The following is a 21529-nucleotide window of genomic DNA, read 5'->3' on the forward strand; positions in this document are numbered from 1 at the left end:
GCAAACTACCTGTATGGCAGGTAGTTTGGCAGATTGACTCAACTCAGGAGGCAATAGCCATGCAATTTAATTCAGTGGGGTTCTGCCCTGAGATTTAACAGTTGTAAATTAAACCTGTTAATTCCTATCAATTAAGGGGAATTAACAGAATACTTTGAAATAGCTTAAATACACCTCTGCTTTGGAATTGTGATTTATACTAAATCAATAAATCATTTCCAAATGCCAACAGAAATATGTTTGTAGCAATATGGTTTTCACTGACAATAATTATACTTTTCTTATATACCAATTTTAAACAATTAACTTCAATTACTGATTTCCTGATGTCTAATCAAAGATGTACTGAACATTATTCTTAATATCATTTGTCATACTTTCTGTACTCAGTCACATTTACAGAAATATTTATAATTTTACTACAGAAATATTTCTTGAAGTCAATAATCATGGGTAAGGAAAAATCAAACATGAAATAGTCAGCTGGGCCTGTTAGTTGATCTGTCTCACCAGAAGTTTTCAATCATAAAGTTGGAAGAGACCCCAAGGGCCATCAAGTCCAACCCCCTGCAATGCAGGAAAACACAATCAAAGCGCTCCCGACATATGTTCATCCAGCCTCTGTTTAAAAATCTCCAAAGAAGGAGACTGCACAACTCTCCAAGGTAGTGAATTCCACTATTGAACAGCCCTGACTGTCAGGAAGTTCTTCCTAATGTTTAGGTGGAATCTCTTTTCCTGCACCTTGAATCCATTACTCCGTGTCCTAGTCTCTGAGGCAGCAGAAAACAAGCTTGCTCCCTCTTCGACATGGCATTCCTTCAAATATTTAAACACAGCTATCAAGTGAGGCCAACAAGGAGGACCAATACACAGACTCCTGCTGCAGCAGGAATGCAGTAAATGAGCACTTCTGTCCTCTTATTGGAGCACCCAGAAACTGAAACTTCACAAACACACACACACGGCTTTTCAGGGTACGAGTAAGCTGCATGCGCTTGGGCTGCTCACTGCCTCATGTGAGGAATGAAAGCCAGAAATTGAAGCATCTGGCAATTAGAAATCTGGTAGACTGGACTTCATCACTTGCCTTCTCTTGCCATTCAGTGACTGCAGCTCATATACCTGACACTAGAAAAAGAGGGAAGGAGGTGAATAGATCAAATCTAGTCTTCTTCTCCTATAACTTGCCATTTCCTCTGAACTCTGCATAGAGTCATGATTACACTAATGGTGGGTGTTACGGTAATTCTGATTGTGTTCCACAACTGGTTGTCAACATTTGTCCTTGACCAAAAATATAACAGTGTAACAATGAAGAGAAAATAAATTACTTTGTCCAAAACAGAACGCTCAAAAATTTCAGTAGACAGGCAGTTCTATGAACCCTTCACAAGCTATAGAGTGCACGATTCAGTGACTGCTTTTTCCTATATGAGTCTTTTAACATAATCAGAGATTAAGTCACTTGGACGACCATTTTTGTGTGTGTTGCAGACAAACCCACAGGGGGGCAGGGGTAGCTGAGCTGCAGACAAGGATGGGTGCAACTGTGCTGCTTCCACAGAGGTTCCCAGCAGTGCAGTGAGGAAAAATAAAAAGTAAATGTACTGTCCGTGCTGAAAGGATTCTATCCAGCCCAATGGGCTATGCCTGCCTTTTTGCTGGTGAAAGTCAATACCTGCAAAACCAAAGTTCCTGGGTTGAAAGCCTAAGGAAGCCAAATAAAGATGGCTCCACCCACTGTGAACAGCATCAGAGTGATGAAGGAGTGCTGATGCACCGAATGCACTGGTGCCCTAACAACACAGAACCATGCAGCTCCCCAGCATAAGTTCCCCCCACACTGGCACGACACTTACACTACATGGACACTGGTGCTGAGGTCACACCTGCTCCATACGTATTCTATGCAAAATAATTCCTGTATTTGAAAATCTAATTCAAAGTTAATGAAATTTTAAAAATATAAATGTATACTTTATTTAAAAAAATATTAACCCGCCACACTTTACTGAATGCCAGCTGTGATCATATTTAATTGTACATACTTTATATCTGGTCCAATTAGAGAATGTCTTCTCAGCATGGCCCGTGCCTGTGCATTAGTTAAATTAGTAGTAGGTTCTTCATTAATAGACAGTATACAGTCTCCAACACCAATCCGTCCATCACGACTTATAGAACCGCCATGGATAATGCTGCGGACTATCATTCCAGAACCATCTTTATTGGAACTTACAGTCATTCCTTTAAGAAAAAATAAACACAGGCAGGATAAATCTATAGCTATATGAAATATGGAGGCAAAAACTAACCAATGATGATAATCTGCACTGAACCACAATCATCTTAGGCCTTATACATCTGGAGTGCTTCTTTGGTCAGTATATAAATAGGTACATATAAAGAGAGGTATGTCACCTCTCCTTTATCCCAGTTATGAATTTGTTCATTATGAATGTAGCCATTATTATAGCCTCAATTCAAATTACTGATATTTCTCCACATCTGGAAACATGATTTCCCTACACAATTATGCACTATAACACTGACTGGCAACATTCAATGTTTATTCAGCTCAAGTGGTAAATGGGAGAGACTCAGAGGGCCTCAGTTTCTTTAAAGATAAAGGCAAGTCTTGTTACATTTCTTCTAGAAGACAAGAACTATATAATACATGAGAATTAGGATATAAGAATACAATACTAGGAGATAAGAAAGATTTATATGCATAATCTCCCAAAGCCCTACCCATCCTATATCAAACGGTGTTGGAATACTATAATATAATCTAATAACTAGAAATGTGTAGATTCATCAAAGTAACTTGGTTGTTTTCTTTTTAAGCCTGCTCCAACAATTCCAACTAATTCTAGCCATACAAATTCCAACACTTGAAAGTTAACTTCAGAGTTATATTCTAATTAAAAGCATTTATGATTGTAGATTTCACAGCTACCAGATCTTTAGCTGGTTGTTGGCCTTCATTACAATTCGAGCCTCACCCAGAGGCCTAGGAAGTTGTAATGTATCGGCGTAGTCTTTGTGCAGATCCCAGCAGGGCTGGTTGTTGTTGTAATTTATTATTTATTGTTGTTGTTGCTGTTGTTGCTGTTATTATTATTATTATACTTGATAGGCTGCCCCTCCCATTTTGGGCTTGGGGTGGCTTATACCATGTTTTAAAATACAATATATAAAATATCTATCAGTTAATTCAATGTCAGTTATTCCAATAATTTCAAAATTCAACTAAAACATTTCTTCAGGCAACATATATCAACATCATAACAAGTGGGGGTACACCAAGGATGGAGAGAACGAAAGAAGAAAAAGGGGAAGGGGAGAGGAGGAAGAGAAGTGAGAGAGGAGGGGGGGCAGATGACATCATGGCTGCCCTATCCGTAAGCTTGGTGGAACAGCTCTGTCTTACAAGCCCTGTGAAACTGCATAAGATCTCACAGGCCCCTGGTCTCACTGGACAGAGTGTTCTACCAGGCTGGGGCCAAGGCCAAAAAGGCCACCCACATAAGTTGCTATTACCGTACCTGATAGCAAAGCTGAAATCAACAAGGATTGATATGTAAGAAAAACTAAGGATAACCACAACAAAAACATGTGTGTAGCAAGCAAGTAAGATACGTACCTAGACTTGAATTGCCTTTTGCAATAGTAATGGTCTTTTCAAACTTGTTTTTACTTAGGGTTGTGGAACACCTTCCACCAGGTGCTAGGCTTCTATTTTCCATCAAAAATACTTGGTCCTGATAAGAAGGAAAACAGCGTCAGTTCATTACAGCAAAAATCTGGAAAACATGATTGGATTCTGTGCGATTTAGAAATTACAGATGGCTCCCAATCTGCCAGGCATTCATGTAATAAGAACTGCACATTTCTAATTTGCTTACAAAGCTCTTGTTCCCTCTTTAAATTAATCATACAGAGCTAAAGGAAAAATAAGTTACCATAGTGGTTTACTACTAAAACATTAGCATGTTCACAAGTTCCATTGCAGTGAGGCAACATGATAAAATAGCAATTTCCTACACTGCTGGCAGTGGCATAGAATTGGCAGGAACCTATGCCAAGTTCTATGCTGTTGCCAAACCCATAGACCCTTCTTATTCTGTCCACATGTCCCACAATTTCTCACTTGCTTGCCCTACATGTGACAGGCTGGTCTGAACTTATTCTCACTACCTATCTGCTACCTGACCTCTCTCACACCCTTACAGCAGTGACTACACAGAGCACAGAGAAAGAACATACTGTTTTTAAAGCAGGTGGCACATTCATCATCAAGGGATTAAAATTTCGCTGCCATCTGGCAAAGACATTTCTGCTTCACCATCAGGAATACCTTTACTGAATACAAGTTTGTGGATGCTGCGTCAACCAAAGAAGAGTCTTTTGAAATAACTTGTAACACAAATGTGTTGCACTCTGCACTCCAGCAGCTTAATGTAGTGCCAAATCAAACAATACAAAGGCCACAATATAGTGACCGTGTGAACTTTGTATCAGACATGAGATGGAGTTCTGTGTCTCCCAGAAACACAGGGGCAGATTCTCATCAAAATCATGGAACATGGTAGAAGCAGCTTTAGCTCCCTCTGGCACACGTAGGATTGCCAGGACTTGTAATAGCACTGGAATTCCACTATTTGCTCTAATGAGGAAATCTGCATATAACAATTGTAAGTGGTCATCCTCCTCCTCCCACTAAGGAATGCCACAATGGCACGGGGCCCAGTGACTGGCATAGGAGCAAGAAAGTACTCTTCACAAAATGGATGCCTCTCAGTGTTGGGATCCATCTTGTGTCTCAAGCTCGGGCAGAAAAGGGTTGGCAGCTGAAGTCTTCTCTTGGCACTAAGGGTGCCTGGTTGGACAACGATGCTAGCTAATCTCCATTATGTCACCCTAAGGTGACTTAATTAGTGTTCCAACCACACCATTACTTATTCTATCTGCACCCATCCCAGCAATCAATCAGAATTCAAGAGAACAGTCCAGGCATTCTCCTGGGTCCTGACAACTCATCAAATCCTCCACTGCTAACTATCATCCAACCCTGAAAGCCTATCCAGCTTTCTCCCTTTTCTCTTAGTCAGTTCTTGTATGCTTTGTGTGTAGATGGTCATTGCTTAAAATATATTTGTTTTACTATTTTATCATTTCATAAAAACAATTTTAATTATATAGCTGCCTGATCATTAGGGAGCTTTCACTCAGGACTATTTTGGTATACACAGGTTATCAATCCCTATTACCCCCTTTCGCTCTCTGTTTCCAGCTAATTCCCCCAACTGGGTAATACTATGGTTACAATGAATTTCCCACAAGAGCAAATAATAGCTGTTTCATTATGTAAAAACAGTACTGAGGGTAGGGGGAGACCAAAGCCTCTATGACTCAGAAGCCACATGTCGCTATTGGACACATCTTTTGAGTCAAGGTGGCACCTGTCCTATCTTTCAAGAAAGTGGGAAAGGCCATTTTGTGGTTGGTTGGTAGTTCACACTTTGAAATATTCACTGCTGGAGGAACTTGAGGATGAATCAACTGTAAGCCTTGTTGAAGGGTGGAGACCTTGTGATAGGGATGGAAGTAAAGGGACCATCCTCTCCAACAACCCCACCCCTCTATACAGCCTCTGTACTCTCATCTCAGCGCCCAAGCAGCTTACAGAAAAAAAGCAGTCTTGCCATAGGGAAAAGTGAAGCTCCTAAGGAAGAGAGGAAGGCAGCCATAGTGTAGTGGTTATAGTTTTACTCCCTGTTCTTTAGGGCCAGCTTGCTCTTCTCCAGTTGCCTTGGTTATCTCGCTCTGTTACCTAACCTGCTGTGCCTCATGCTGAAAAGATAGCAGGAAGACAGAAAGGGAAGTAAAGGGCACACAGGCTTCTTGGAAAGTGAGGTGTCACTATGCTGCTGACTGGCTCTGGGTAGGTATCTGCAGTAGAAAGCATGAAAGCTCTTGTTATTCCATGAATTGTGAGCCTCATGGCAGAGGGACAGAGATAGAGAGAAACAAAGAGAAAAAGAAACAATTTATATGCTTTTCTCAACTGTAAGGAGTCTCAAAGTGGCTTATAAACTCCTTTCTCTTTCTCTCCCCACAACAGACTGGAGCTGAGAGAGTTAAGAGAACACAGCGATTAGCCCAAAATCACTTGGCAGACTTTATGTGTATGAGTGGGAAAACAAATCCAGTTCACCAGATTAGAGTCTGCCGCTCATGTGGAGGAGTGGGAAATCAAACCCAATTAGGGTCCACCTCTCTCAACCGCTATTCCACGCTGGAAGTGTGGAGCACACAGGTTCAACAATGGGACATCCCTACGTGGTGAGAGGTATTCCAGCATGAAAGGGGTTATAGTTAGCTATTTAATATTATATTACAATTTGTGTGTAGTGGACATGGCACACATGAGTCATGTGGCTCTTCTGGTTAATGGTTATTGCAAATGTGGCTCTCTGTGAGATACCATTGACCTAGACCCTGCAGTTGTGATCAGAATGCATCTGGGAGGCACAGACCTCTTGCTGCACATGTGATACAAAGGCCGTGTGGCAGCCTCAAGGGCTTCGTATAATGTGAATCAACACCTAGTTACCTCCAGTTCCCCTGAACAAGAGGGGACTATGCTAATGAAGGTTTTTGGAAAAGACACCTGGGAAGTAACTGATGATGAGAGCCAGCCCTGTTGTTCTAAGGTTCAACTATTAGAGTTGACAGGTATATTGTGAGCATTCGGAAATCAATATAAATCCAATAATCCAAAAGCTGAATAGTGTTTTGTTTTCACCAAGTCAATTGAATTCACAAATTTATATCACCACCATTAGTAATAAAGCAGATCCCATCCCTATCCTAACACTCCACTGAGCAGAGTTTGAAGACTTCCTCTAGCCAAAGGAGACTTCCTCAAACTTCAAAGCCCCTTCTGTTAGAACAGTGATAGCGAACCTTTTCGAGACCGAGTGCCCAAATTGCAACCCAAAACCCACTTATTTATCGCAAAGTGCCAACACGGCAATTTAACCTGAATACTGAGATTTTAGTTTAGAAAAAATGGTTGGCTCTGAGGCATGCGTTACTTGGGAGTAAGCTTCATGGTAGTCAGTGGCTTTGCTTTGAAGCAACCGTGCAACGGGTGAATCCAACGGGTGAATCACGACCCTAGGAGGGTTTACTCAGAAGCAAGCCCCATTGTCAGCAACCAAGCTTACTCCCAGGTAAAGGACTGCACTTTAGTTCTTCGCATGAAAATCAGTGGGGTTTAACAGCGCTTAACAGGGTTACTACACTGCTTCCCCAAAACTAGGTCTTAGGTTTAATGCTAATAATTGAGCCCAGCAGCCCAGGCCAGCCTAGATGTGTATGTTGGGGGGGGGGGCGATATCCCCCCCACATGACGAAATAGGAAGAAGACTTAGATCCAACCCAATAAATTTATGTAGCACTGTCAAAGTACAGTACAGTGAAACTCTTACTTTTCCAGTATAATCACAAGGCAACCTGGATGTCAAGTTTGCATTTCGTGTAACTTCAGCTGTCAGAAGAGGCTCTCCCCAAGTGCTTGAATTTTCATGTTCAACTAGTTTTGTAGATGAATGTACTGTTGAATCTTTTCTTGTGAACCCATCAGGCTGTTCCACACACACTTCTGTGGAGGATTTGCTCTCTCTCCCTCTCCGCATTACATCCATGTTGTACAGATTTGGATCAGATAATTGGTAAGCGATTGAAACATCTGAAGAGTCTATGCCAATACTCTGGACACACACAAAAAAAGGATTTCAAAATTTTATATACCATTGCTAAAAGAAGACCCCTAACTATTATTCAGAAGTCAGGTGCATTTCATTTCCAGTTTTGTACACTGCTAGGGGTCTTGTGCAATAATAAATATTATTTATACTATGAACATTAGGCTAATACTTTCATCCAAAAGCCACTTATTGTCTTGCTACAATATCTTAACCTCCAAATCACACCCTTGCCCTGGAGCAACTAGGCTGTTTTGGTAAAGGAAGTAAAAGAATGAATCATTATTCTTTGCACTATTACTAATTTGTTCATATGAATATTTTTCCGGTTATTAAGAGTCATTACTCTTAAAGGTTATTAAGACTCATTACTTTTAAAGCAAATAGGCAAGTATCTGAAGAACCTACATGTCTACAGCTTTTTCAAATATTGAAACCTTTGTCCAAATTTATAAGGGTTTCATTTTATAAATGCCATTTAAGAACTGGTACTGGGATGTGATAATGGCCACTCATTTAGTTGGCTTTAAAAGGAATTAACAAATTCATGGAGGAAAAAGCCCATGATTAGCTATGAGCCACAATGGAACTTCCACAATGAGCCACAATGGAACTTCCATGTTTGGAGGATACAACCCTTGGAATATCAGTGTTTGAGGGGGGGAGGGACAACAGAGGTAGACTTTGAATGTGGTGTCCTGTCTGTAGGTTTTCCAGGAGTACCTGGTTGGACACTGTGTAAAATAGGATGCTACGCTGGATGAATCACTGATCTGATCCATCACAGCTGCTCATATGTTCTTATGATAAAAAAAGGAGCTGGGGGAAAACTGTTTGCCACCCTGAGTGCCTCTTAGCGATAAAAATATGATAAACAAATATGTAGTTTCATTTGAAATGAACAGGATATGATTCCAATGTTTTTGATTTAGTACAAACATTTCTTATTAAAAGTTATATGAAAGACAATGTTTTTATCAGCTTGAAAATAGCACAAAACCATAATTTTATAACATTTGATGTGCCCCTGCAGCGCCCTTCCAGAAATATCTGTGTGCGTGTGAAGTGCCATCAAGTCACAGTGGACTTATAGCAACCCCAGTTGGGATTTTCAATGCAAGAGACATGCTGAGGTGGTCTGCATAGAGTCCCTGCTATTGCTTGGTGGTCTCTCATCCAATTATTAACCAGGATGAGACCTACTTAGCTTCTGAGATATGACAAGGTCAGGCTAGCCTCAGCTATCCAGGTCAGGGCCTTCTAGACATAAGAAAACATATTGATGGTGCACATTATGTCTACTTTCCATTGACTAACTATACAGATATAGTTTCAGAAGAGTAGTTATTCCTCACACTAAATCATGACTGAGATTGAAAAGGCGTATTAATTAGCAGGGGGAGGGGAATCTATTACAGAGGGGTGAGAGAATCATTAAAACCATGTTCAGTCTAATACCTGGCAAGTAAATTGAGCAAAGACTGAATGCTTCTTTCTAATCAGCATGATGCAATTAATTAAATCTCATCAAGAGCAGGAGATACTTCAGTCATCTTTATTATATCTGAACAGCATCTGTTTTTCCAGCCGTAGACATTTATACTTAAAGGGCCTCATGCTGCTGCTTCTGAAACCATGTTTAACTGCACATCTAGCATATTGGGATTAAATTGGAGTACCATCCAATTTTTCAAAACATTTGAAAGCTCCAAATGTCCCTCTGTTACCATACTGCCCTGGCATAGCGGGGGGGGGGGGCGTTTATTCACAGGTATCCCTTCCCACGTGCCAGCCTAAAGGGTAATGTTGGCATTGCAGAGATGGGGAGCCCATTTTCTGACAATAGCCAGGTCTACCTACAAGGAACTTCCAGGAATTATATTTTTCTTTCTGCTCTTATGCTCTCAGCTTGCTTGGCATATCAGCACATTTTCAGCTTCACAGCCAGGGAAGAATATGTCCTCAACACAATGCAGTAGCCCTGCTGAATGGATTTCCAGCCACAAGAAGACTCCTGATGTCATTGCCTTCCCTGATTATCTTAACCCAGGTACTCCCTTCTGTAACTAACTTCTTCTGACCACCTTACAATGCACTCTATTGTTTCTCAAACAATCCATCAGGTCACCTCCCAGAGGTTGTCCTAACATCCCCCAAAGATTGTCCTGACACCCCCAGAGGTAGTTCTTCACCCTATAAATATCCTACCCTCCAAAGAGCCAATCGCTCAGTGCCACTGACACCTTTCCATCTTTGTCGCTGTGTCCAACACGTGGTTCCCTGTAACCAAATGTTGGCTATTGGATCTGAACCCTGGATCTTCTTCAGGTCATATTACCCATGTATCCCATACTCCTTTCTATTGCAAAAATATTTTCCAACCTATTTATATCTTAGGAATTCTGTGTGTGCATGTTTGCTGCATTGAATCAAGTGATTGTAAACCCCTTATTCCTACAATAAAGGTTTTTAAATTTGCATTATATCCTTCCATGTGGGGTTTTTTCCAAGAGCTGATCTTTGTATACACTGCTGTTAAAGTTTCCTTACCCAGCCTTTCGCAACATTAATAAGCAGTCTACACTATGCTAATATTCGCCACATTATTGAGAGACGGCGTCTCCATCCTGGGTAACATCTCCATGTATTACAGAAGTCAGTACATCGCAACCAAAGTGCTTACTACTTGCTTCTTGCACAACTCTTTGCTCACTGCATATCTATTTGCATTGCCAAGTGACACATAAAAAGCCACCAAATTTGAACATTTGCACTTTATTCCCATTTTTTTTCTCAATGAAACTGAAAGAGAGGCTTCAGGAAATGCCAATGTGACACCTTCTATAAGACCAGATGTGTTGCAGAATGTGCATCTCCCAGCATACACCTTGTCTAATCCCTTTAAGTAACAATTACTAAATTAAACAATGCAATCTGTCTCATTGGCACAGCAAAGGTACATTCTGTTATGGATTAGGAAATTCCATTAGGAGATAAACTCCGGCTGTCAGCTTCATGGACAGTAAAGGCAGAAATACATTCCAGAAGGAATACTGCCAGCTGGAGAATCTCAGGTGTGAAAGAAAGAGCAGCTCCTCTTTTCAAGAATATATATGGCAAATCAACTAAGAAAATGATTCAACATTGCCTGCAATGATGTTGGGCCCACCTTGAGTATTACAGGAAACAGGTGGAATTTGAGCTTTAAAAAATTAACAGGCTGACAAGAATTGGAGGGCAAAACTCAGATGGGCAAGAAAATAAAAGACACCATCAAGGTTTTTTTTTCAAAAAAAGGAACTGTACGTGGGTATGGGTTTGATATACTTATTTAAAATAGAATTAAGCTTTATAGTATTTTTAATAAATTTGTTCTTTACTGATTAACAAGATTAAATTGTATTATTTTGTTATTTTGGTGCTGATTTAATTTAGCATCATTTTGAGAGCTTGTTCTCTAAGAGCCATTATAGTTAACTGCTTGTTATTAACAAAAAAAGAGGCTTTTTCATTCCTGAACTGTTATATATGTAATAAGACAACATTACTCTTACGTACACCTAAAATGTTTCATTTTAGATTTGGTTGAATCAAAGTCCTTTTTTATTCTTCTATGGCAGTTCAGTAATGTATTCTTTTTTCTCAAGAATATACAATGTCATTAGCCTATTGATTATTTCATCTTCTGAAGTCTGAAAAATGCTCAATCAGTAATGCATAAAAACTACTCAGTAATCTAAAAATAAAAACCCATCACTAGATGAAACCAATGGTAGCAACATTGAAGAGTCTCTATATCTAACACAGCAGCCAGACACAAACATTTTCCCATTCAAACTTGCTTTATCACCCACAATAAAATGATCAGTTTCCATTTTTTACCTTGGAAGTTGAAGAGGGTAGTGAGAGGTTATAGTTCAGATCATCAGCACGGTTGCAGCCATGCACAGTTGAAACTGAAGAGTGGAAGGTACCATCATTGTCTGGGGAATACTGTGATTCAAAGGTGGATTCCTCTGCTAGATCTGCTTCGCTTGAATCCACCTAGCAGCAAAGGCAATTTAATCAGTCAAGCTATCTGCTACCTTCGTATCACATAAGCCCCAAACACTTACAAATCTGTGACTAAATACACATCGTGCTACTTTGCTTTGTAACTTTTTTGTTTTCAATTATTTACACACACAAAATCTTCAACATGCAACAAGTCCTTTTCAGTTTTCACCATCTTTATAACAATAAGGTCAATACCGCATGAATCTCAGAGTATGGTTTAAAGTTGACTGAAAATACATCAGATCTCAGCTAGGTAGCACCTGGTAGTCAAAAAAAATTACATTTTTACATCAATATTGCAAGCAGTTTATAAGCTGCAAGCTGTTTCAGTTCCTATATTTAACACACTGGTTGAATAGTTTCATGCTAGCTGCCATTTGCTGCTAATTTATTAAGAGTATGTGATATGATTAATCGTATTTAAGTGCTTCCTGCACACGTCCCTGCCCGGTGCCTACACTTTTATAATTTCTCACCATTGAACCTATTAAACTACTCATTTCCTAACATTTCAAATGGCACAGGTACAAACCGACTCCTGTTGAAGTCACGCCTTACACTTTAGTACAGCAGGCTTGCAGGTTATGCATGTAATTCTGAATTTCCACAACACTGAAATAAAATCTGATAATGTATGGCCAGTAGAAGTGTATAGACAAAATACAAATCTTGCCATTGGGCACAATCCCCCAGTGCAAGGTGTTGTTGTTTTTAATGGACACAGTGCAAAACCCAATAACATGATTAAGCTGCTTCCATTCATTTGGAGAAGAATGGGTCAATCCAGTCGTATTAAGCTTTCTATAAACAGATGTAAGTTTATTCTAGGCTTCTCTTGCTATACAAATATGGCACAGAGTCTGCTTTCCTAAGGAACACAGCTCTCATGTTATCTTAAGCAAATTTCTACCCCTACAATTGTACAAAATGTTTTACAACATTCAGACAATGCCTAGTGTACAGATTCATCAAAAGTTTGGGGGGGGGGGGAGGGCTACAATGTTTCTCACCTACATTTCAGTGGGGCAGTGTTTTAACAGGGAACAATGATGCTGGAATAGAAGTAACTTAATCAACTGCATGAATATGAAAATGCTTTCTACAGAGCCAAACCATTGGTTTACCTAACTGACTACTGGCTTCTTCAAATTATAGTATATCTCAAAAACTTGACCAATATGATTGATTCCTATAGATAATATTGGAACACCATGGAAAGCAGAAATGGGGAACAATTATTATGTTTTGTTGAAGGCTTTCACAGCCGGATTCAACTGGTTGTGGTGGGTTTTCCAGGCTGTGTGGCCAGTTTTCTACCAGACCACGGCCACACAGCCCGGAAAACCCACCACAACCAATTCTTATGTTACTTGAAAACATAAGCCAGACCTAACACAGCTAGTATAAAAACATGAGCAAAAAATGATGTATTTGGAATACTGAAAAGGGAGATGAATTTAGCAAAGAAATGCTGAATACATTTAAAAATATACAGTACATCACTGACGAACAATATGTCACAGCTCATATTTTTTGGTTGGCAATTAATACTCTGGATACCTAATAAGCAATGTTTATGCAACATTTTCTGAACTCGTGGACTCACAGTTTTCTATAATGTGTTTAGCATCTGGATCTTGAAAATTATGAAAATTATGTTTTGGCAGTGTTTACTTTTACCGTCTTCCAGCTCTTTCTATGTATTTAGCTATTGGTGGCAAAAACATGCAAGTACTTGTAACTGCCATTTATCATGTGTGTGTTTTCTTATTTTCAGTGGAGAAAGTTATCAGTCATATATTCATTATGTATTTTTGCAGCCTTAAGTAATTTTGCAATGACAAAAACGAAGATGTTTTATCGTACTTCACTCAAGCATTGACCTGCTAGTGACTGATACAAACAAATATTTTCTAGAAGAAAACAATACAAATTTAATGATACCACAGGATACTTGTGTCCAGCCTTTCCACTGAAATCACAGAACTCTGGCTGGGTAACGTCCCATGTAATTTGTTACAGCCCTATTACTAAAAAATCTAGCTTCTAGAACTGTGTACGTAGTGTTTTATCCCAGAAACAGGCTAATCCACAAAAGAGCAAAACATTCAAAGAACACAAAAAGCTTTGTAGTGTGGTATGCAGATAACTGACAGCCCAAAACTGCAGTTTACTCAGAAATAAATACCAGAGAATGTAGAAGAAGAAAAAGAAGAGTTTGGATTTATATCCCATTTCTCTCTCCTGTAAGGAGATTCAAGGTGGCTTACAAGCTTCTCTCCTTTCATCTCCTCACAACAGACACCTTGTGAGGTAGGTGGGGCTGAGAGAGTTCTGAAGAACTGTGACTAGCCCAAAGGTAGGAGTATACTCTAACTGCCCAATCCAGAGGTTTCTGCAGTTGGGGACAATGCAACCTCCAGAGGGCTTTCGGGAGGTACAGCAAAAAAAGAAAAAGAAAAACCCTGGATGTTTAAAAGCCCTCCATAGGACTGAATGGATGGTGGAATAACTCTGAGGCCCAGACCATGGCATTTCCAGTTGTAAAGCCTGGGTGGAAACCAACGGGTTCCACCCCCAGGAATGCCTCCAGCCCACTTCCATTGCAGCGATGGCTGCAGCTCAGGAGCAATGACATGGCACCTAGAGCCACATTTGGGCACGCTGGCGCACCACAGCATCTGCCCACCAGCATTTTGCCCCTCTGCCTGGGGCAAAGAGAACAAATCTGTCCATGCAGGACCATGCCGGATCCAGGAGTCTGTTAGCCTTCTTCCTCCGGATTGGGCTGTAAGAGTACAATACTGCAGCCAAAATTTTGCTTCTTGTGTTCAGAAACAAGTTTATCAATGTGCATCTATCCTAGCTTTCAAAATCTACCATAATCTGAAGTATTACTCTAGATTCACTATAGATAAAATGGTACTGGCCAGAGTGTTCATTCTTAATACACAAAGAAACAGTCTATCAGCATCTAGTCCCACTAAGCCAAAAAGTTAAACTTTAAAAAAATGCATCATAACATTATAGCATGAAGACTGTTCCCACACTGATTGCAGACAAAAGGCTAATCAATACACAGACACAGATTTCAAGGGGTTGCACACACACGTTATGGTAAGGAAGGGGCCACTAACCAGAGCCAGCTCAGCATGGAAGAGGGCTGAATCAGCTTGCCCTTCCTCCTCAAAGGACTGGGCAGTGTAGAAAAAGGAATCTTCCTTAGCAGAAATATAGCCCTCTTCTGGTGAAAGCTGCAGAAAGAATGAAGCTCTTGAGTTGGAGGATGGCCAGTATTCAGGACATGCAAAGTGACTAATGTTAAGGGAATTTGAGAAAGAAGAATGATTTGTGAAGCTCAGCGGACAGATCACAGGAAATGATATTATAGTCCTAGGCACATATAATAACTGGAAGGGCTTGAAAAAAATAAACAGTGGAAAATTATATGCTTGCACCCAGGATTTTGAAAAAAAAAATCTGTTCTACACAAGAGTGAAACCTTCAGGCCTACACAAGAGTGATATCTTCCAAGGCTGGCATCATATAATTAGATTTTTCTAGCCTTAATGATGATTATCTACTTTTAAAAAAATAATAAGAAAAAGAGCTGTTTTTATACCCCGCTTTTCTCTACGTTTAAGGAGTCTCAAGGGACTTAAAATCGCCTCCCTTCCCCTCCTCACAACAGGCACCTTGTGAGGTTGGTGGGACTGAGAGAATTCTGAGAGAACTGTGACTAGCCCAGTTCACTCAGCAGACTTCTTGTGAAGGAGTGGGGAAAATAAACCTACAAGTCTACATGTTTAAGAACTCATCTCTAAGAAAAAAGAAAAACCAACCCTGGAATTAACCGTATTACGCCCAAGTAAATTCAATCCTATTTATTCTTTGACACATTTGTTCCCAGGTTGGAAGTAATTGCCATTAAAATCATTAGCAATTACCTCTAGAATAAAGTATAAACCAGCTTGATTATAATTGGTTCTATCCAACTAGATTGTTAATCTAGCCACAGAGAGAGTTATTTAAACATAAGTTTTTATAGACCTGCTAAAAACTGCTTTTACCCCCATCATTACCATTTTCATTATAAACATGATAAAATAGGAAAAATTTGGTCCAACATAATCCTTGTTTCTGTTATGTTTATAATTTTGTGTAATGGGAGTCAACATTAAGGCCATAAAATGTGGAACATGGACTAATTTAGAACAATGGTCTTCAAACTTTGTAGACCAGCTGCAAATACATGAGATCACAGTTACATGACAGGAAAACTTAGCCAGAATTATGAGGTTATCAATGTGAAGGACTATAGGCAGAAGGACTATAGGCATCAGACTCACAACCCAGGGAACAACAGGAAGAATTGACACCAGGAGAGATACTGTATGAGGAACAAGGCAAGAGTCAGGACGCTAGAGGAATCCTCTCCATCACTAAATGGCTTCATTTCACCAACCTGCTGTTCCTCTCAACCTGTGCACAAAAAGAAGTGACAGCTATGGTGCCCTTATTCTCTATATATGTAGTGACTGGTTTTTCCAAAAGGAGACAAAAATGCTGACTCTTGAAGAGCTTGCAACTAAGGAGGCTGGACTCTGCAACCAAACTGATAGGCCCAACTCATGGATGAAGACTACTAATTTAAAAGATACTGTCTCTGAACTGCATAGAGATATGAAGAACTGCTGGAGCAGGGGCCCAGCACTTGCCTAGTTCTGCCCCCGGCAGTGCTGTGTGCAGCACCAGCCTAGGTTGGTGGAGTGATGGGGAGTGGCCATAGGGATTCCATCATCCACACCAGATGACCCACGTGTAAGTACCTGCCCAGGCACCAGAGTCACAGGGTGGAGGCTCACCCCGTACTTGCCAAGATACCGGGGGGTGGGGGGTGCAAGGATGCATGAGAATAATTTACCCATAGAGGTTCGTTGCATGCCTGTCCTTTATGCGTTTAAGTGCCTGGCAAAAACTTTCCTCTTCATCCAGCCATTTAGTTAGTCTCCCTGGATGCCACCTGTTTGATGCTACTGGTTGGGGGAGTGGGTTAGGGTTGTGATTTCAACTATGTTATAGTGTTTTTGAAATATGATTTTATGTGTGGGATTTTTTAATGCTGTAGCCACCTAGAGATCTTAGATATAAGTGGGAATAAATAAAAGTCCCAGAATTCTACATAATCAGAACATTCTCATTTGCTTTAACCTTTTAAGAGTACTGGAAATCCATTTTGCAACACTTTCACTGCAATAGTGCTCACTATGAATTCCAATAACTGGATGACATAAATATCTAGATTCTGTAAAAAATAACACAAAAATACCTTCCAAACCTCACCACAAATTTATTCTAATGACTGAATGCCTGATTTCCATTAATGGGAATTAGACATTCAATCAGACCAAATCCAGTCATTATGGTGTAAAATATTTCTACTTAGAGATGAGAAACTTCCAGAAAATTTGGCATGGGGAGAACAAATCAGCTGTACAAACCATCCATTCTCACACAAGTGGGTTATACTTTTTAAATAAAAACTAGCAATATCATTCACATAGTCAAGAATTCCATGTTTGTAGAGAAGCAATTAAGAAAATAACACATTTGTGTTTCTGAAATACAAATATTTTGTTTATTCTTATAAGACTAAAAAAGCACAACAAAAACAGAAAAAACGGTGTAAGGTTTTTTTTATTGGAGGCGGGAGGACCTTACCATTATCATTCTCCGAAGAATATGCTATTGGATGACAGCACTGTTTCCATAAATCTCAAGCAGAGATTTTTTTTTCCAAATTAGAGGCTGGCTCACAAATACATGTTCATCACTTGAAACTACACCATAAAGAAGTGACTTGAACATGTTATAGTGGGTTGGTACTGATGACACACCACAGACAAATCTTCAAATCACCTCAATCTCAGCCTTTGGCAATGGAGTCAGTTCAGACAGCCCTAACTTGCATGGCCCAGGCTACCACAATTTCATCAGATTTTAGAAGATAAGCAGGGTAAGCCCTGGGTAGTATTTGTATGGGAAACCACCAAGGAATTCCAGGGTCATGTTGCAGAGCAAAGCAACGACAAACCACCTCAGGTGGTCTCCTGCATTAAAAACCTTACAAGGTTGCCACACATACAGGTATGAGTCACTGGCTGGAAAGAAAATGTTGTGCACGTGTCATGCATAGTTTCAAAAATGAGAATATATAAAGCTAACATCCTTACAGGCAATGGCTTAGCGACTCCTATTCTAACTGTTCCTGCAGGTGCTCCTTTCAATGCTTGCACAGCTTCCTCCAGGCTGCCATTTTCCAAATTGATGTCATTAACAAACATGAGCCTGTCTCCTGGAAGGAGCCGGCCATCCTCCTCAGCAACCCCCCCAGGAACAAGGGAGCGGATCACAATCACTGTGTTGGCAGGGTCCACTGGGTCCTATTAAAGAAGGGGAAAAGGAAGAGAAAATCAGTTTTATTTGTTCACAACATTTAACTATATGCAAAGATTCACCATGAAAGACAGTGTCTTAAGGTCCCTATCAGTCATTTTCTTTTGAGGCAAACTTCTGAGGCAAACTTTGACTTGCCCCAAACACGAACATTACTGGTTAATCTGTTCTTGCATGGAGCTGTGCTGAATTGAGCTAGATAGAATACTGTGACAAATAATGGGAAGCATTTCTTTTTTCTAGTCCTACTTAAGTATGTGGAAGTGTTCAGTTATGCTAAAAGACTGGAATTCCAGGCAGTGACTAACTGAATAGCTTCTCATGTTAAGTGCCTCCCTACAATTAATACTTGATCATACCAAATATAACATTGGAAAAAAACCTAGTCAAAAATATAGTTTAAACTTTCAAACATTTATGGAAAAGAACTTCAAGCACATCTGAGAAGCAATTCACTGATTGGTGTCAAAAATCCTCCATTTATGAATTAAGTACCATAAAGCCTTTGTTATAAACCTGTGATCTAGATTAAAACACTCCACATGATCTTTCCAATATAGTCCCACACATTACACTTGTTCACCCCTAAGTAAAGTAGCCTAAACCAATAGTTTGCACATTAGACTTTTCCAGTCAGGTTTTTTCAGGGATTTTGGAATCATACTGCTTCAGTTTATTCCCTGACTTCTGCACATATTGTTCTGCCCTTCTGCCCCTAGGTTTCACTTATATTTTGATAGTTCCCCACTTTTTTGCTATTATTCTTTCGAGATCACTTTTGCCTCAAACTTTTTCAGGGAACTGATTTTGAGTCACCTTTTTCTCTATGTGTAATGTCTCTGTTGGGTTTCTTTGTCTCACCAGCCTTCAGCCCACTTCTTGCTGATTAGGTGGCCATCATTGTCAAATTACTTCCTCTCCTCCCCTCCAAAGATGAGTAGTTTCATTTTCTATTTCTTTTTTTTAATGGTAGTAAAATATCAATATATTATTGTAATAATAGGTTCAGCAGGTTCTCAGAATTCATGGCTTTCATTTCCTAAGAAGTTAAATCTCTAATCCTATACATTACAGAGAATAAGGAAAAAAAGCATGTCTCTGCAAGAAAAAACCCCCAGAAATTATTTTTTTTAAAACACTGGAAATTCAATGAACCTGCTAAACCTATAATTACAGTAGTATATCCATATATCAATATTTTAGTGCCTTTTTAAAAAAGTGACCTTAATACGGATACAGTGATATAAGTATGCACAAAAATAAATAGGGTAGGGTGTGCAGTGGTACCACCAATGATGACACTGATTATGACAGTGGCCTCCTTTGAAAATCCTGTTTTTTTAAGGCAAGTGCAGAAAACTCACTCCACAACTGTGAAAATCCAGTGTGTGGGTGCATGGGGGGGGGGGGGGAGATGTGGATAATCTGCCAAGAAAATCGAGGGGGGGGGGGTCGAACATGAAGAAAAGACTATACTGTATCTAGCCAGAAACAGACATAAGAAGGATATAGTACCAAAAAGATCATTTTATTTTCATAAGAAATTAAATACTGAAGACTATACTGAATGTATGATATGCTCTTCAGTAAATCCAGCAAGAGTTGCACTACTATTAAATGATTACTGAAATATATACTATCAAATGCCTGGGATGTTAATGCAGTTTTATATAACTAGTTTTTTTCCTGCCACAATTATTTTTCTTATCTGTGGTATGAAATAATCAACTTGGAATGAAGGAACAAAAATCAATTTTGGCATTAAGGTGTAGTCTTTACATTGCCTTCGAGTCTTGTTCAAGAGTGGACAAAATATACTGAAGTGTGTATTTCCTTTCAGTGAAATAAAGAATTCAAAAATTACCTGATAATCCAATATGCTAAAGCCAAGTCCCATGCTCCCTTTCTCTAGTTCAATTTGCTGTATTTCAGTTTCCCACATTGCCAAAGAAGATCCCTGAGCATCATCAGTGTTCTGGCCTATATTAGCCATTTCTAAATCAGCATCATCTGTCTCTGATGAACCAAGTAGTCCACCAAGATCTATATGAGACTAGAAAATTATAAAGAATATATTAGAAATCAGGATGTAAATAAATATGTAAGAATTATAATTCTTCAAATTCCTTAAACAAATACCACTATTTTTAGCAATGATCCTTGATCTTATTTCATTAGTATGCAAAGATACCATTTGAAGATACTGCAATTTAATATATTATAAATTCTGTGGGAGTCATACAACACTATTCCATCCAGAACATCGACATCAAAGATGCATTTTCAAAGAAAAGTCCCCCAAAGAATGTAGTGAATCCTATTGGATCATTGGGACTTATTTCCACACAGACCCCAATCACACAAAGTATTGCAGACTCCATTGGATCTGAGTAATTTTCCCACCTATTTTGTAACATCTGAAATCATCAACTATACAAGCTTGCATTTTATGTATAAACTAATAAGCATTGAAGAATGGAGAAATGAACAAATTCAGTATCAGATGTCATATAGATATGGGGAGATCAAGGAGCAGAGGGGTGTTTGTTTTGTACTGAATTCCAAACTTATGGAGACATGCATATACATTTTATTTTATTTTCAATTAGATATTTATGTCCATGGTATTTTGCAGCAGCCAAATTCTTTAAGATTTACTGTTTCCACCGCACTTCTGCTACACAAAATGTAACTTGCTTGTCTGCACGCACGCACGCACGCACACATATATACAGGAACAAACCCTAGGAGGGAGATCATTATTATTTTTAGACAGAGGTCTGGATCTGAATTAGTGTGCAACTTTTTCAGCATGCCCTTCTTTCACTTGAATTTCTTCAATGCCAGCCTACCAAACTGCATAACAAAACTGCTTTGAAACTGAAGGAGAGCTTCAAAAGCAGTTGTGATTTTGCATGGAAGGATTCAGGGCATTCAAAGGGGGAAAAAATCCTGCTGGGTCTACCCAAGACCTTGGAAACTTCTGAAATAACCACAGTACTTTGACAGAAGCCACTCTGTGAATCTAAAGTAGGGATTTAAACCAAGCATTCCAAATTCAAGCCCAAATGTAAGACTCCAGATGGTGCTCTGGACTCACTCTTTATAAAAAGCAAAATGCTATTTATCTGAATTTTTCTGAACCTCTTTTTCCCTATGTCAAAGATGTCTGCATTCCCACCATTTATTTTGCAGACACTCTACTGTAGTTATAAATGGCATTAACTCTTAAATTGCAG

The 21529-nt window shown here is 39.4% G+C and overlaps 1 protein-coding gene across 11 annotated transcripts in view; it reads right to left on the reverse strand.

The window, feature by feature from the left end:
* Positions 1–21529, reverse strand: part of MPDZ (multiple PDZ domain crumbs cell polarity complex component) — a 124688-nt gene that overhangs the window by 51541 nt on the left and 51618 nt on the right. For all 11 annotated transcript variants that reach the window (XM_048502607.1, XM_048502605.1, XM_048502611.1 and 8 more), the window contains exons 16-22: positions 20155–20343; positions 18068–18277; positions 14972–15088; positions 11661–11822; positions 7503–7784; positions 3650–3767; positions 2052–2250 (exon numbers count right to left, since the gene is read on the reverse strand). In XM_048502607.1, coding sequence (XP_048358564.1) covers positions 2052–2250; positions 3650–3767; positions 7503–7784; positions 11661–11822; positions 14972–15088; positions 18068–18277; positions 20155–20343 — 1277 coding nt within the window. The remainder of the gene's footprint in view (positions 1–2051; positions 2251–3649; positions 3768–7502; positions 7785–11660; positions 11823–14971; positions 15089–18067; positions 18278–20154; positions 20344–21529) is intronic.

Source organism: Sphaerodactylus townsendi, linkage group LG07, assembly GCF_021028975.2.
Source record: "Sphaerodactylus townsendi isolate TG3544 linkage group LG07, MPM_Stown_v2.3, whole genome shotgun sequence".
NCBI lineage: Eukaryota > Metazoa > Chordata > Lepidosauria > Squamata > Sphaerodactylidae > Sphaerodactylus > Sphaerodactylus townsendi.